The sequence below is a fragment of the Crotalus tigris genome, unplaced genomic scaffold (assembly GCF_016545835.1).
Source record: "Crotalus tigris isolate CLP2741 ecotype Arizona unplaced genomic scaffold, ASM1654583v1 scf7180000017685.4511686, whole genome shotgun sequence".
Taxonomy (NCBI): domain Eukaryota; kingdom Metazoa; phylum Chordata; class Lepidosauria; order Squamata; family Viperidae; genus Crotalus; species Crotalus tigris.
The window spans coordinates 4,341,997-4,358,621 of NW_024096565.1; the positions used below are offsets into that span (position 1 = coordinate 4,341,997).

The 16,625-nt window shown below is 38.3% G+C and overlaps 1 protein-coding gene across 5 annotated transcripts in view; it reads right to left on the reverse strand.

Annotated features, from left to right (window-relative positions):
* Window positions 1-16,625, reverse strand: part of UBAC2 (UBA domain containing 2) — a 129,112-nt gene that overhangs the window by 108,926 nt on the left and 3,561 nt on the right. For 3 of the 5 annotated variants that reach the window (XM_039337789.1, XM_039337784.1, XM_039337786.1), the window contains exons 2-3: window positions 13,209-13,284; window positions 5,003-5,091 (exon numbers count right to left, since the gene is read on the reverse strand). In XM_039337789.1, the coding sequence (XP_039193723.1) occupies window positions 5,003-5,091; window positions 13,209-13,284 (165 nt within the window). The remainder of the gene's footprint in view (window positions 1-5,002; window positions 5,092-13,208; window positions 13,285-16,625) is intronic. The other 2 variants (XM_039337785.1, XM_039337788.1) reach the window with 1 other exon arrangement.

A 16,625-nucleotide genomic window follows, 5' to 3' on the forward strand; every position in this document is an offset into this window, starting at 1 on the left:
TCATAGGCTTCTGGACAAACAGGCAGTGTGGCAGTGGTCACAAGCACATGAAGCAAGCTTCAATGAGGTTAAGGCCTTACTCACATCCAATAATGTGCTTGCACATTTTAATGAAACTCTCCCTGTGTGCATCGGTTGTGATGCCTCCCCTTATGGGGTGGGAGCAGTACTTAGCCACCTTAGACCTGATGGAACTCAGGTTCCTGTTGCGTATTACTCCAGAACCTTGTCTTCTGCAAAGCGAAACTACGCCCAGATAGACAGGGAGGCCTTAGCTGTTGTTGCTGGAATTAAAAAATTCCATGATTTTTTATATGGCAGGCATTTCACGGTCTACACTGACCATAAGCCTTTGTTGGGGTTGTTTACCACAAACGAACAAACCCCCCATAGCATCTCCCCTAGGATGCTGAGATGGTCCATCTTCCTGTCAGCCTATGACTTTTCCTTAATTCACAAACCTGGTAAAGAAATGGGCCATGCTGATGGCCTCAGTAGATTATCCTTACAGGTAGTGGAGGCTGATCCTGCCCCTGCCATCAACATCCTTTCCATTCAGGCGTTGCCTGAGTCACCTTTAAATGCCAGGGATGTGGCTGCTGAATCGGTCACAGATTTCACACTCTCTCGTGTCTTATCCTGGGTTATGTCTGGATGGCCAGAGAGTTGTCCAGGTACTGAGTTTCAGAGTTTCTGGCTTAAGAAACATGAGTTATCCACTTTTCAGGGTTGCCTGCTGTGGGGCAGCAGAGTTGTTATTCCTATCTCAATGAGGTCTAGAGTCTTAGGTTCCCTTCATGAGGGCCATCCTGGCATTGTAAGAATGAAGGCGCTTGCGCGCAGCCATTTGTGGTAGCCTGGGTTAGACAAGGAAATTGAGGCTAAGGTACACGCATGCCACCTTTGTCAGCGCTCACGCCCAGAAATGCCCCAGGCTCCTGTGCATAGATGGGAGGAAACACAGTCACCTTGGTCTAGGGTGCATATCGATTACGCTGGGCCCTTTCAGGGTCAATTCTTCTTGGTCCTAGTTGATAGCTATTCAAAGTGGCTTGAGGTTGTACCTGTATCTTCAACCACCACTGCCAGGACCATTCAAGTACTGAGGGGGATTTTTGCTGCACGTGGGCTTCCGGATGTGTTGGTGTCTGACAATGGCCCTCAATTCACCTCTTCCGAATTCCAAGCTTTCTTACAGGCCAACATGATTCGTCATGCCACCTCTGCACCATTCCACCCTTCCACCAACGGTATGGCTGAATGGATGGTCCGCATCACCAAGGATGCTTTAAAGAAACCGACCTATGGAGACTGGCACCACAGGTTGGCAGACTTTCTTCTTGCGTATCGCACCACACCTTCAACTTCTACTGGGAAAAGCCCAGCTGAACTTCGCTGGGGGCGCAAACTGACTACTGAACTTGACCGGTTGCATCCAGACAGACTGCCTCCTAAGGCTACACAACCCAGGGCACTGAGGTATCTGCAAGTGGGTGCCCCGGTATGGACCCGGTCACTTGTGGGTTCCTGCTGTAGTATGCAAGGTTACCGATCCCTTGTCGTACGAGGTCTTGTTGGATGACGGTCGTGTCCTTCGGCGGCATATCGACCAGCTGGACCAGCGTACAAGACTGGACTCACCCTCAGAAACTCCTGGGCCTTTTCCAGGGGGAGAGGGGGACCTCCATGGGCAAAGGGATGGGTGTTGGCAGCAGCCGGGCCCCAACAGAGAGGCCACAGATGGCCTATTCCAGGATTCCGCAAGTGTTCCAAACAGGAATCCATGGGAAATATTAAACACACAGGCACCAGTGCCTACTCCAGCCAGGGAGTCACCCAGGGGCATACTCATCATTCACCAATACCATTCAGCACTCCAGTCAGGGAGAATAACCGTTAGTATCCTAATAACTCAAACATTGCAAGAGAGCTGGCACACAACCAGTCGAGTTGGCCTAGTACTGCTACTGTTTCCAGAAGGAGGTATTCACACAGGGAGGTGGCCGGAGAGGCACATCCCAATTCTGACACCTCCGGCACAGATGGGAGGGGGCAACTGAGTTTTGGGGAGACACTGAAGCCCCAGACAGTCCCGTTATGGGACTGGGGAGCGAAGGAATGCAGCCCCTTGATAAGTCCAGTGTGGGCCTGGGAGGCACTACAGAGTTGCCTAACAGTGGCAGTTGTATAAAGGGGCCAGAGAGTCTGCAACTAGGCAGGTCAACCAGGTTATTGGGAGAACAAAGTCCTGGTCTGACGAGCCCAGTGGGCAAGCAAGCAGACCAGGCATCGGGGCACGGTCCGTGGGGACCACCAGGGTCCAAAAAAGGGGGCAACTTCATGTCACTCTCTGGGCAAAATGAAATTGGGGATTATCAGGGTCTAAGGAGATCACAAAGAGTTAAGAGATCTCCTAAGTACCTTGAAGACTTTGTAACTCTGCTGGCAAAGCAGAAACAGTGAGAGGGTGTCTGTTGTTGGGAACAATGGAAATACGGGCATTGGGTATTAATCCCCAGAATAATAGCCCGGTACCATTGGAGCATGGGTTGGCACACCACGCTCGTGTTGAGGTCGCGTGTAACTATTCATATAGTTTATTAGTCTTAGCCGGGGGGGGGGAAGGAATGTTGTGTCCTGAGCCTGCAAAGGCAGGCTCGGGACGTTGCAACGGTCCTGGGCAGTTGCAAGCTACCCGGGACCATACTGGCTGGCACCGGCTTCGCGCGTATGCGCGAGGCACAGAGCGTGCCAAATGTTGCCATTTGGTCCGGGGAAGCGTTCTTAAGAGAGGCAGAGAGGCCTGCATGCCTCAGAGCTGAAACGGAGCTGAAGAAACAACAATAAAGGCTTATTGACACTACGAGATGCTCTGTGATTTATTGCCATTAAGCTGAGGACTCAACAATAATAAAATTTCATTAAAGCCAGTCAGATATAATACTTGTCTCCTTTATGTTTCTAAGGAAGCATTCTGAGTTGATTGCTCAATGTTTGAAAATCACTCTGTTTGAAAATCATATAACTTCTACTTAGAATTGTGTTAATTGAAATTGGGGCAGAAATCTGGGCTTTCTTTCAAATCAAAACCTATAAATACATTATCCAATTATTTAAAGTAAGCTGCCTTAGATGAGTAAGCTTGTTTCACTTAAGATAACCTATATTTTCTTCCCTCATTGCTTATGGCTGTATTTCTAATTATCCACTATTATTTCTGTCCAAGGAAATAACATGAACATCTATTTTTCTGCAATTTTTGCATGTTGATGCCAGCTTTTCAAGATCTAATAGAAAACTTTCCTGTGGATAAAGTTGTAAAATGTAGTTAGGTTATTATGAAGCCTAAAAGACAAAATAGATTCTACAATAAGAATTACTGAAGAAATGAAAAAAGCTCTTTAGCTACATCCATGGTCCAGTTCTCAGCCAAACTTACTACTGAGTAAAGATACATAGAAAAGGCACAATTTTACTAGGCTTACATACTGTATAATTTTATTTTATTCAAGTCAAAGATGAAAAATTGTAAGAGACAACTGGTGATATTTATTAAGACCTAACATTTCAAAACAGTCTGGGTTTTTTTATGCTCTTATTTCCCATGATGAAATGTCTGGTATTACTATTTAAATTATAATTAATTCCAACTTTGCATCTATATGTATATTTGGCATGTGCTGTTTTTTATATAGTGATTCTATTAAAGATTACAATTTACAACAATAAAACTAATACAAATTTTAAAAAGAAAAGAAAAAATTGGTGCAGAAAAAAGAAAAAACAGAAAAAATCAGAAAAGAAAAAAATAAAAATATAGTAAAGAAAAAAACATATAAAGAAGTGACTTCCTCCTCATCACAAGTATAAACAATTTTAGTAACTTATCACTTTCTCTTCACTACCTCTCGTCTTTCTTCCCATATCCCATTCCTTATCCACAAAGCCTCATCATTTTAGTCCTGATGTCAGCAAAAGTCCATTAAGGGGTACCAGGGATATATCTGTTTTAAACTTGATCAAATAAACCAACTGTATATTCCTTTCTTTTATTTCTAACAATCTTGATCTTTTAATTTCTTTAAATAATGTTATAGAACTTGATTTCTTTTCATTTGCTCTATGGTCCTTCTCACAAAATTCTTCAGAGTAGTAATAAGCTTGTTGCATAAATCCAATTAAAAAAAAAATCCAGGTTATTTTCTTGGTTTGTTATTTGTATATCTTTTTTAATTATTACGACATCACTCAGTTTCTTATGTATGTCCAGTATAACATTTTTTCCCATGTCTTTCCTGTAGCTTGTTCTTTCTAAATCCACTTTCAAATCAGTCTCTATCAGGTCAGGTAATACTTGTTTCTTTTCCATAGCATCTTTTAAACAAATCTGTCTATAGAGGCAGACACTCTTAAAATTAATTTCTGGAGCCATTGTTTAAAAATATCCTTCAATATGTCCAATGTTTTATGTCAGGCGCAAGAAATCGGGAAATTAGGCGGTTCAAATGAATATAGGTTTATTGCTTGCTAACACTCTTTACAAGAAACTGAACTATTAACAGTCAAAGCAAATTAGTGAAAGATAACAGTCAACAGAATTCAAGGTGGGCTGGACTGAGATATTTCATGAGCATGAAGGGACTTGAGACTGATGACTAGGGCTCAGCCTAGTGATCTTCTACATCTTGCTTCATTGTGTATTAGTAAATTGAGTGTTACTTTCCTTAGATAGTAATCTTTAGTTTCTTCTAGTTCTTTCTAGAGTCCAATTTTTAAAGATCTTATTGTTTATTTAAGAATTCAAAATAAAAGCATTTTCCCATGAGGAGGATTCTTTATAATAATTCCAAAATCTTATTTCAAATTTATGTGCACCGTTAGTCCATGTATAACTTTCTAAAATCGAAGTTTTAATTACTCTTTGGTGTTTATTCCAGAAAAAATATTAAATCCTTACACTTGTATTTAAAACATCTTTTGCTAGGGATTGAAGGAAACTCACCTGTTATGAAATTTGTTGATCTAAAGCAGGGTGTCAAACTGCCAGCCTGTGGGCCAGTTGCATCATGCGGATGCTGTGCCACTCCAGCTCTGTCAATGCAAAAAAAGTTTGATACCCGTGATCTAAAGGATCCTAATAGGTGAAAAGCAGTTAATAAGCAATTTCCCAAAGTGATTAGAAAATGAAGTTTGCCAGACTGGTGTCCTTTTAAAGGCTAAACTCATCTCCCAGTGCTCTAACCCTCCCAGAGACCACTGTCTTGCACTCTCCTCATGAAGAGCAACTGTCTGGAATACTTGTGGCCAATCTCAAATCCTCTCCTTGTCCAGAGAGGAATTACAAAGAGTTAGTCTATTTTCAGGCTTTTCATTTTGTTGCAGTTGTCTTCAATTTGCCCTTCCTTCCTCAAAAGTCTCATTGCATATAAAGTTTCCAAAAGAGCCATGATGTTTTTAAGAGGCAAAGCCATTTTCTGGCACTTTTGGGGCCAGATTTACAAGTGTCAGGATGGGAGCAAAATGTAGACAGGCAAATGGCTGAAGATTTCAGTTGCACAATATCAGACATTTTGGGAGGAAATTAAGAAAAAATGGAGCAGTTTATCTCTACAGCTCTGCTAGTTACATTTCTACTCAGTTTGCTAAGGATGATGATACAATTAGAAGATGTTATGGGACATAAATGAAATATTGGGGGCTGCCAGCTCACAAGTTAACAGTTTCACAGGAGACAACATTTCAGCAGTGAGGCTTTCTGTACACCTAAACTGTGCTGGACCAGTATGTAACCCTGGCCAGAGCATATGTTTAGCTTAGAGAACTGTGTTAGAATATTTAACATTTAAAGGGTTAAACGCTGTCCCCCTAAGAGATGGCCTCTGGGAAATGTAGTCTAGTTGTTAGTCAGTCCTATATCTTATCTAGTCAGTGGGAGGGGCTTTAAAGTTTATTACAGGATGTCCTGGCTATGTGCCAGGGTTGTAAAATCCTTTGTCTATCAAGCTTCATGCATGCACCGATTGGCATCCGTAATCATGCCTAGTTGAGATGGGGCATTGTTCCTTTTTACCTACGAGAATGGACAGATATGAATATGACTAGATGTATCTACTGCAAAGCAAGTCTCTGCTTAGAATTCCTGAACAATAAATATCTTTTAAAACCATTTTCATGGAGTTTATGCTATCTGGATCAGAACTATAATGCATCTCAGTTCATGGTTCCAGAAAATAAACAGCATCTTCACCTTGATAGTGCCAGCAGTGTGGGAAAGCAACTGTAGTGCCTATGGGAATTTATGTCCCAGACTACATAACATCAGGAAATAGTGTACCATATAATATAAGATTCATTATACTTTTAGCATATAAGATTTATTATACTTTTCCATAAGGAAAACCATTTATGGGATTTTAAATTAGCATACTATTTGCTCACTCAGCATTAAGTGTATTAGACAAGATCAGCAGCACATAAATCTAATAAATAATAAGTTAATAATATTTATTGCTTGAAATTTAATCTGGAAATAATGGTGGTGGTGGTGATGATGATGATGATGATGATGATAATAATAATAATAATAATAATAGAGTTGGAAGGAACTTTGGAGATCTTCTTATCCAAGGGTGTCAAACTTGCAACGTCACATGACGTTCTAGGTTGCTTCTCTCTTTGGTTAGTTTCCATCCATTGCTTCTTGTCCTGCCTTCAAGTGCTTTGGAAAATAGCTTGACTCCCTCTTCTTTGTGGCAACCCCTTAGATATTGAAACACTGTTATCATGTCACCCCTAGTCCTTCTCTTCATTAAACTACACATACCCAATTCCAGCAACCGTTCGTTATATGTTTTAGCCTCCAGTCCTCTGATCATCTTTGTTGCTCTTCTCTGTAGGCTTTCTAGAGCCTCAGCATCTTTTTTACTTTGTGGTGACCAAACCTGAATGCATTATTTCAAGTATGGCCTTACCAAGGCATTATAAAGTGGTATTAACACTTCACATGATCTTGATTCTATCCCTCTGTTAAAGCAGCCTAGCACTGTGTTGGCTTTTTTGACAGCTACAGCACACTGCTGGCTCACGAGATCCCTCTCACAGTTACTACTATTGAGCAAGGTACCACCTATACTGTACCTATGCATTTGGTTTTTCTTGCCTAAATGTAACATGGAAAACACCCAATGTAAAATGGAAACACCCAACAAATTCTACTGTGACACAGTGGAAGTGGCTCAGCAATTATGGTTCTGCATGAATGATAAAAAGAAAAGAAGGGATGGAAAATAGATCTATTTTCTTTCTTCATGGACAATATAAAAAAAAGCCCATTTTCAGATTAATACCAGAACCCTTAAGTGCTGATTGACCAGTCAAGATCAATGTGAGTGACTATTCATCCCAGTTGTTCTGTGCTGCCAATTATACCACAGACAGCTTCTGCTATAAATTCAAGGTATTTATTGCAGTCTTAAATCTTTAACTGAAGTTACATAAAAGCACACTGAAGATTTAAAGCTTCCGGTTTCAGTGTAGACAAGACAGCTTACTCTTCCAAGAGTCCGGAAAAATAAGTATAAGTTCAGGGAAGGCCCAAGAGCAGTCAATGTCCAGTTTACAGGTGAGCCAGTAAATCAACACAGCATGCAAAGAGAGCTTCAGGAAAGAGGACATAATTTGCCACAAGGAGCCAGTGAATCGTTTGTCCCTTTTGACTGCCAGATATCTAATTTGCTGGGTCTATTTCTTTTGAGTTGTCATGTTGACTTTCTTTTCTTTATCCTTTGTGGTTTGTGATGTGTCAGCAGGGGGACCTTGCCCAATTCAGGGTCTGAGTTGATTGGTTAAGATGCTTCCTAACCCCAATCGGCTTTCATTGCCCTTTTATTTATTTAATTATCCAATTTATATACTGCCCATCTCGTGGTTCAAGGTGACTCTGAGTGATTGTCATTACTGTTCATCTCCCTAAACATCATCACCACCTCCAGCACTGTTCTTTTGACTACATTCTTTGTCTTCCATGCCACTGCTACTTCCCCAGGTATTATGGCACAACAAAAATAACACTTTAGTGTTTCCTAATTCATGCCTAGGGACAGACCTCACTTTTCAAAATGTTGATCTTTGTTTGCGTCTCCCCCCGAAGGTGGAACACCTGCTGTAGTTCTTTATGAATTCAATTTACTAATCTGATTTCAGATATTTCTGTCCATCCCTCCTTGCCATGCATTTCTTTTCATTCTTTCCAACACCAGGTATTTTTAGGAAATAAAGAAATGCAGTCTTATGAAATCCATTTGCTTAACTTAATTTGTTGAAAGGTTGTATGTGTTTCCAATTAATAATAAATAAGATTCCAACATAACATATTTTATGGTCAATGCAAAGGGCAAAGAAGAAAAGCTGACTTTTTCATTGCTAGCTTCATAGTTCATTTATTCACAAACTACCAAAGTTTGATTAAAAATGCTGGCCACACTGTTTTCACAAAAGAACACTATTTTATTGCTTCTTTATATCTATTATTAAATATAACTTATATATGTAATATTGACTGGTTTCTCTTTCCCCCATCAAACAATGAAGCACAAGTGTATTACGCGCAATGTTGAACATTCATTATTTGCCTACTTTGAGCACAGAAGCTTTGAATGCAGCTACGAAGGCTAAACAGTTTCAGGAATATAGTTACTGGAAAAAAAACAGGTGCTGATCAGAATTGATTGATTGATCTATCAAATTTATATAGCTGCCCATTTCATCAAAGGCAACTCTGGGTGATGCAGAACAAATGAATAAAACCATATATATAAACCACAATGATAAAAATACAAAAAACAGTATTAAAAAGTAAATATTATAAAAACAGATACAAATCCTAGGTGAAGAGAGAACCTGGTCCCATGGCATGAAGGACTTTAAAGGTCAGATCAGCACCTTGAGTTGGACTTGGAAGAAAACTGGTAATCAATTCAGCTTGTGGAGCAGTTATGTTACATGTGCTCTTTTAGGACCACACATAACTGGCTGCACCACTGCATTCTGTACCAGCTGAAGCTTCCAGATACTCTTCAAGGGCATGTCCCTGCAGAGTGCATTGCAATATAATCTGGAAGTGACTAGGACATGAGTAAGTCTCCCTTGGCAAATCGGCCATGATCATGTGGCGGGGAGGAGGGTAAGGATCGGGGACCAGTGGTGGGGATGGAGTGCTGGCAGAGGGCCAGCTGAGAATGAATGCCTGTTGTAGGTCAGCTGTGATGGGGGGAGGTGAAGTGGGTGCAAAAATGTCATCATGATCAATTGTCCTACCTAGACTCATATGCAGAGGCTAATATGGCATAACTGTAAAACATATAAAACTGGAGCAGGAATATTTTATTTTAACCCCCACAGCACCCAATTAGAGGAACAATGAAACAATTATTTAAACATTTAGGGTCATTAGTTTCAGCTGATAGATATGAAAGCTCTGTTATCTCAGTTGTGGAGGTATTTATGGGCATTTCAGCTGCTCAGAAGTTCAAAGATCACCTCATGAAGTCATTGGGAAGACATGATAAACATCTCCCATGTTCATTTTAACAGGTATATTCACTTGAATTTTTCTAAAATATACATATTGAATTATTCTGTGAAATATACAATCACATATTATTAGTTACAAACTCACTAATTTCACACACATATTCCTATAGATATACATTACAGAATAACAATTCTTGCAAGTTTAGATTTCCTATTAACTTGCTAAATCTGCTCTTGTTTTATCCTCTTGAGCATTCACAGCTCTAATAATGATTGAACATTGAGTAACTAATGAGCAAATAAATCTCTAAGAATAATTTTGTAACCAGAGATTAAAGGTTTGTTGGTTTCTAGGTGTCACAAATGCTAAACATCACCATGGTCTTAACAGGTTCTATTTGGAAATTAGTTCCACTGATATCAGTGGGATTTGCCTCATAGTAAGCAAGAAATAGTAATGGACATACCGATATGTTCTATATGAAAAATGTCAAGGGTTACTTGGATTGAATATTTGTTGGAAAGACTAAATATTGATAGCTTATTGAGTAACATTTAGGCTTATTCACAGATAAAGGCACTGAAATGTTTACAGCTATTGCTTTTCCTGAATTGCACTGATCTTTTTTCACTGGTTCATAGTTTCTCCCCTTACTGGTATATCTATATGGAAAATGTATTTGGGATCATAAGATATAATGGCATTTGTTTGATTGGAACCACAGTTTATGGTTTAGCACTGTATGAATCCAGCCACTGAAATCACAATTAGAGCAGTGTTTGGACTCAACCACAGTAGAATTATCTCCCATTTTTTCCTAGTCATTCGGGTTCTTTACTTGCAATTTTCTTAGGAATAGACATGGCTGACAACTTAGCAGCTGTTTCCAAAGTCCAAATGAAGTCCATTAATTCTCTCTACAGTGTTCCACAGAGTTTAAAATAAGATTTCCTGAAGATGCTGAACAAGAGTAAATTGCTGTAATACTTTAGTTAAAGAAGCAACAAGATGAAAAATTCCAGTTTCATAAAACCATTCAAATCAAATTTTCATCATTACTATTAGTTGAATTATTGTGTACTATGTGAAATTACTCTCCTTTTGTTGCCATTAGCTGACCCACTATCACATGGTTAAAGAAAATGTGTTGAAAATTAAGTTGTGTTTGAAAAAAAAAACTGCTAAGAAACTTGCCCAAGCGTCAAAAGAGAACCTTTGAAGTTGTGGCATTATGATCTGGACGCCAATGTGAGATTAGGTGGAATAGAACCTCCAGATCTTCAGTTACATTTCTTAGGCACGTAACTGTGATTGTAATTGGTTTGTTGGCTTTTTTGTAAGTCTCAGAAATAGCTCTTCTGCATGTTTACTCTGATTTACTGCTACTCTGTCATTTCAAAACTAAGTACAACTGATCTGAATAAATAAGTTACATTCACATTTCAAGTTTGCTTGACAGCAGAAATCAAATGTTTCATTTAAAAATCCTGACTTTCAGGAAGAAGATTTGTTTTGGTATACTTAAGTTGTCAAGAATCAAAGAAGTTACCACAGCAAAAATGTACAAAGATATTTGTGGACTAAAGAAAAGAATTACCCTTTGTAGTTTGAGCTATATAGAATTTCTGCTGTCTTCAAACCATTGAAACTACTGAAACTACAGACTGTAGAAATATTCAGTACAGATTACAGATTACTTAATGTTGGAATTTTGATTCACAGCTTTTTCTGAACATTTTGCATAGAGTTCTATTCACTTTTTTCATGCTGTGCTGATTCTCTAACCTCAGGTAATTAGTCTCATAGGCTTCTTTATGCCAAAGGTATTAAGACACAGTTATTGCAAAGGCAATTGAACCATATCTTTGGGTATGCTTTGCAGTAATTTTCCTGCTTCACCGGTTTATAGAAATTAAGAAGGAAACAATTCTCAGAAAGGTTTGTTGTAAAAAAAAAATCAGAAAATACTTTCCCAAGTCTAAACAATAAAAAAATAAAAATATGTATAAAAAGTAAATTGGATGGATCCATTAGAACTAAAACAAAACTTTCACTCTGTTAAACTGTAGTCATTTCCAAGATTGCTTTCTACTCTTCCAAAAACAGCTCCAGACAGCATGAATTCATGATGTTCTCTCTATCTGGCAAATGACCTGATTTATTTCTGACTCAGATGAAATGTTTTTGAAACTGCAGTGATACTCTCACCCTTTCTTAGGCTCTGTGAAGCTTTTGTGCTCATGGAGGAAAGGTATGACTATAAATCTAGAAAATCCATTTCTCTTCTGTATCTGAGGCAGATGAACCACTTAGGATTGGTCTTGTTTCTCTGTTCTCTAAGTAAAAGAAATGTATTATCTTGCTGCGGCTTCTTTATAGGGAACAAACATAAAATCATTCTGGGACTAAAGCTAAGCTGTGAAAAAAGAATTGCATATGGCAAACTGACACCATCTGGTGAAAAGGCTTGAGCAGTGGGAAGTAAGTTTTTTCTTCCATCACTTTGGTACAAGGAGAAGGATTTTACAGCCACCTTTCCTTAGGATAGTAGTCAGACCAGATTGTTATATTTAGGACCTAGATCACACCTCAGCCAAAACACTTAATCACAAGACACTGCTAAACTGCAAGTCGCTCCAGACTTTGTCCTGAACACTGTTGTGGGAAGAATTAATGAAAAATGTTGGTCCCTGGAGCAGTGACAGAATTTCTATGCCTTTGTTCAATTATATAATGAACACTATTGGTATTAGCTAAAATATTGGAGATTAAGAAAGTAAGTGTAGAAAGTGTGGTTCAGTTTATATGTTACTACAGTTGGAGGTTAAGAACTGACTACACACCATTAACTGAAAAAACGACCATTTATTAATACTTACCTGATTTTAAAAATAGAAAATATAACATAATATCTCTATTCTGAGTCAATTATAACTTACTGTTTGGAGATGATACATAACAGCCAATGTGTATACACTACTACTTTAAAAAGAAACAGGATTTGACTTGAGAATGTAAAAGAAAAATTTCTTGCTGGCAGAGATTCAAGCTTAGTCAACTGTTCTATGAAATACTTTTCTGCAGATATGTTTAAGCTGTACAAACTGCCAGATTTTGCAGCTGAATATTATCCTGACTTGCTCCATCTTGTCTTCTTCTTAAATCAAAGGTAATTAAATGCAGATGAAACACAAGTGATTTTTCTGAATCTGCATACAGTAATCTGTTACATAATGGAGTTATCCAAAATGATTTGTCCTGTCTGAAAGATTTGATTTCAGAACTTGCAGTGGACACAAAACTTCCTGGCAATTGTTTACACGAACTCCCCAGTTAAACTCAGCATCATATACAGATCAAATTGGGAAATTCTTGAACTACAATTTCTAGAATAAGAACAGTTAAATATACCTTATTTAATAGTAGTTAGTGTTATTGGTTTTCAATTTGGGTATATGCAATGATGGTGCTTAATTGAACCAGTATAAATTAATTAAATCTTTATGACTGTCATTTAGTCCAAAAATAAGAATATAATGATACCTTAAGAATATTTTGTCTCATCTGGCTGCGCCTGGCTATCCTCTGGGTTTGGAACGTAAGCAGAGCCAGGGGAGAAGACCAAAACTGTAGATCAGATTGAAAAGCATCCCAGAAAAGGCCATGGCATATGTACCTTTGCAAGAAGCATACAGAAGGGGTGTCGACAGGATCATCAAATGCTGTGTTTGATTTGAGGATGCCTCTATCTGCTGAGAGAATATTAACGTTAAGAGAATATTTGAAAGAGCTTTCACATGCAGTATAAAATATAATGTTTTAGATGTATATTTATATATTTTTTGAACAATAATGGAACAATAGGTGATTCTGAAAAGAAATCTCACTGGTTTTGTTTACACATCAGTAAAGACAGGATTCTTAAATAGTATTTTACTGAACAAGTTAGTTTACTTCACACAGAATGCTAAGCCAGAATGGATAGATTCATGTATAATGCTGATCTGGAGGAAATTATTATTTTGGGTCTGCTTTGGATGGAACTTAAAAGAGCTGTTAAGCCAGATGTACTTTATGGTATAATCCAACCGATTTAAGTAAAAATTGTGCAAACATGAGAGCTAATAGGTAGACCTGTGAGAATTAAATTCTCATTGCTATTGGTTACTTCAGCACAGTGGTGCTCTTTGGATAAGATCCCAGTTAATTGTTTAGCTATGAGCAGTTCTTGCACTGCCAACACAATGATTTACAGTGCAATTTCCTGCATGCTGTATGGGTGTGTGTTTTCATTTACTCATGTATATGAATATTTGTGTTTTGGGGATGCATTTGTGTGCAAGAGTGCAAGTTGTCAGTCTACAACAGTCAACTCCCAAAAGTGGAATTTGTCAACTTTTCTCTGTGTACAGAACTATTGCTCTAAGGCAGAGCTTCTTTTCAAAAAGAAATCAGAAATATATTCTGAACCTTTATTAAAAATGTGTATTAGATATGTAATGCATAATTTTATTTATAATTCCATGATTATTTATAATTATCTGCACTTCTCGAGATTTGCAAAGCTTTTTAAAGTAACCTGCTCTTCTAGAATTAAGACTTCAAAGAATTTTGTAATATTATCTGGTTTTAATTGTTAATTTGCTTTTTAAAATAATACTTAATGCATTTTTGTGGTCCTAAATCCTTATTTTACGGCCATCCAAAAGAGCTTTAATATTGTTTTCATTTATCTGGGAGTAAACCTCATTAGGTTTGGTAAATATTACTTCTGCAAAGAAACTAATTAAATTTCCTATCCTTCTCCAGATGTTGCTAAGGTACAAACTACCAACTATTTTGGCCAGCACAATTTAGCAAAATGTGAATTGTCAATATCTGGTCTATACAGGATTTGTTTTTTATTGTTTATTTTTCAGGGAGGGGAGGTATTACTGCCCCTGAGTCAGTGTTGGTTCTAGGCAATCACCTGGACAAGTCCCTGCAGTTTTCTTGGCAAGATTTTTCTGAAGCACTTTGCCACTGCTGCTTCTGTGGCTAAAAGAGCGGGGACTGGCCAAAGTTTCTCAGCTGACTTTAAAACTCAATCTCCCAGTTTCTAGCCTGATGCCTTAACCACTACACTAAACTGACTTTCTTTCTACAATTGTCACAGATTATTATTGCTAGACCACAGTATGCTAGACTCCCCTGCCCTCCACTATCTTCTGCAGTTTGCCCAAATTCATGTTCATTGCGTTGATGACACTATCTAGCCATCTCATCCTCTGCTGTCCTTTTGCCTTCAATCCTTGCCAATATCCTTTTCCAATAAGTCCCCACTTTTCAATTGATGGCCAAAGTTAATTTCAGCTTCAATGCCTGTCCTTCCAAAGGACAGTCAGAGTTGATTTTTTTTAGGACTGACAGATTTGATTTCCTTGCAGTTCAAGGGACTCTCAAGTCTTCCCCAATACCACAATTCAAAAGCACCGGTTCCTCAGTGCTCACCTTTCCATGTAGTCTAGCTCTCACAGCCATACATTATTTCCGGGAAAACCATAGCAGATTAATTTTAATACTATTTTTTGTTTTATTAACATTAAATTTGGCTTTGCTCAAATTCTGCAAATTCTGATCCCTTTAGGCACAAGATAATCTAATCTATGGCTCTGGCTAAAAAGCTGTTGATGGGAAAGGCTCTCATCTTTTTTCATCTTCTCAAATGAGAAATAAAGCTCTAGAAAACCTAGCTTGTACTTGGCTATGTCACATATACATTGCCTAAAAAGAGAACATGCATCACTAAAAAGAACAAAATGAATGCATTGTTTGCATACATTAGTTTGTATCAATCTTTATCATAACTTAAATAGGTAAGCTATGAAAGCACCTTTGCCACATTACATCAGCCTGTCCCACTTGTTTAGGCAGGGAGTGTATGCTGCAGAATTTTGATTGGAAGGGTCTAGGAAGAGAGCCTGCTCCGCCACAGCCTGTACACTGTGGAACATCCTGCCCTCAGACGTGAGGCAGGCTCCCACTCTCTTGACCTTCCGCAAAGGGGGTCAAAATTTGGCTGTGCGGCCTTACATGGAAGACACAGATGCCCATATAACTGTGGGGCTGGCTGGCTCCATGAGAACTCTCCTGCCTTTATTAGCAACTACTAACTCCCCATCTTGGAATTTTTTACCTTTTGAAAATTTATAATATTATTTTTATATTTTTTATATAATTTTAAAACTTTTTAATCTTAAATTAATTCTGATTTTAATGTTAATGTTATTGATTATATTGTACATCACCAAGGGAGGTGTGGATAAGAAATAGGAGAGATGGATGGATAAACAAACAAACAAATAAATAAATATTACATTAGAGTTGACCTGTGTGGTTACCTGAGTCTACCATTCTAGGATCTGTGACTGCCAAATGAAATACCGATATTCCCTCTGTCCAATATATGAGATATATTTTTGTGACCTTCTCTCTCTAACATTTCTAGTGAACTAAATCCCAAATGATTTTATACAGACAATTTTTTCCCCTGGACAACTTACTTATTTTACTCTTTATTGCATTCTGTTAATGAGGGCATCCATTTCATCTTGCATACCTTGTCCATATTAAACATGTCCCCTAACTCCCTGCCTTTCACCAAATCACGGATAGTCCTCAACTTATGACCACAATTGAGCCCATTATTTCTACTGCTAAGTGAGACAAGTGAGTATTTGCCCCATTTTAGAACCTTTTTTTGCCACAGTTGTTAAGTGAATCACTGCAATTGTTGTGTTAGTAATATGGTTCTTAAGTGAATCTAGCCTCCCTATTGACTTTGCTTGTCAAAAGGTTGCAAAAGAGGATCACATGACCTTGGAACACTGCAACTGTCATAAATATGAGCCAGCTGCCAAGTGTCTGAATTTTGATCACATGTCTGTGGGGATGCTGCAACGGTCATAAGTGTGAAAAATGGTTATAAGTCACTTATTTCAATGCCGTTGTAACTTAAATGGTCACTAAATGAACTGTGTAAGTCAAGGACTACCTGTACTCACTGTTAGTTCTCAAGCACAGTCCAAGGACTTCAAGGTGGCCCATTGAAACT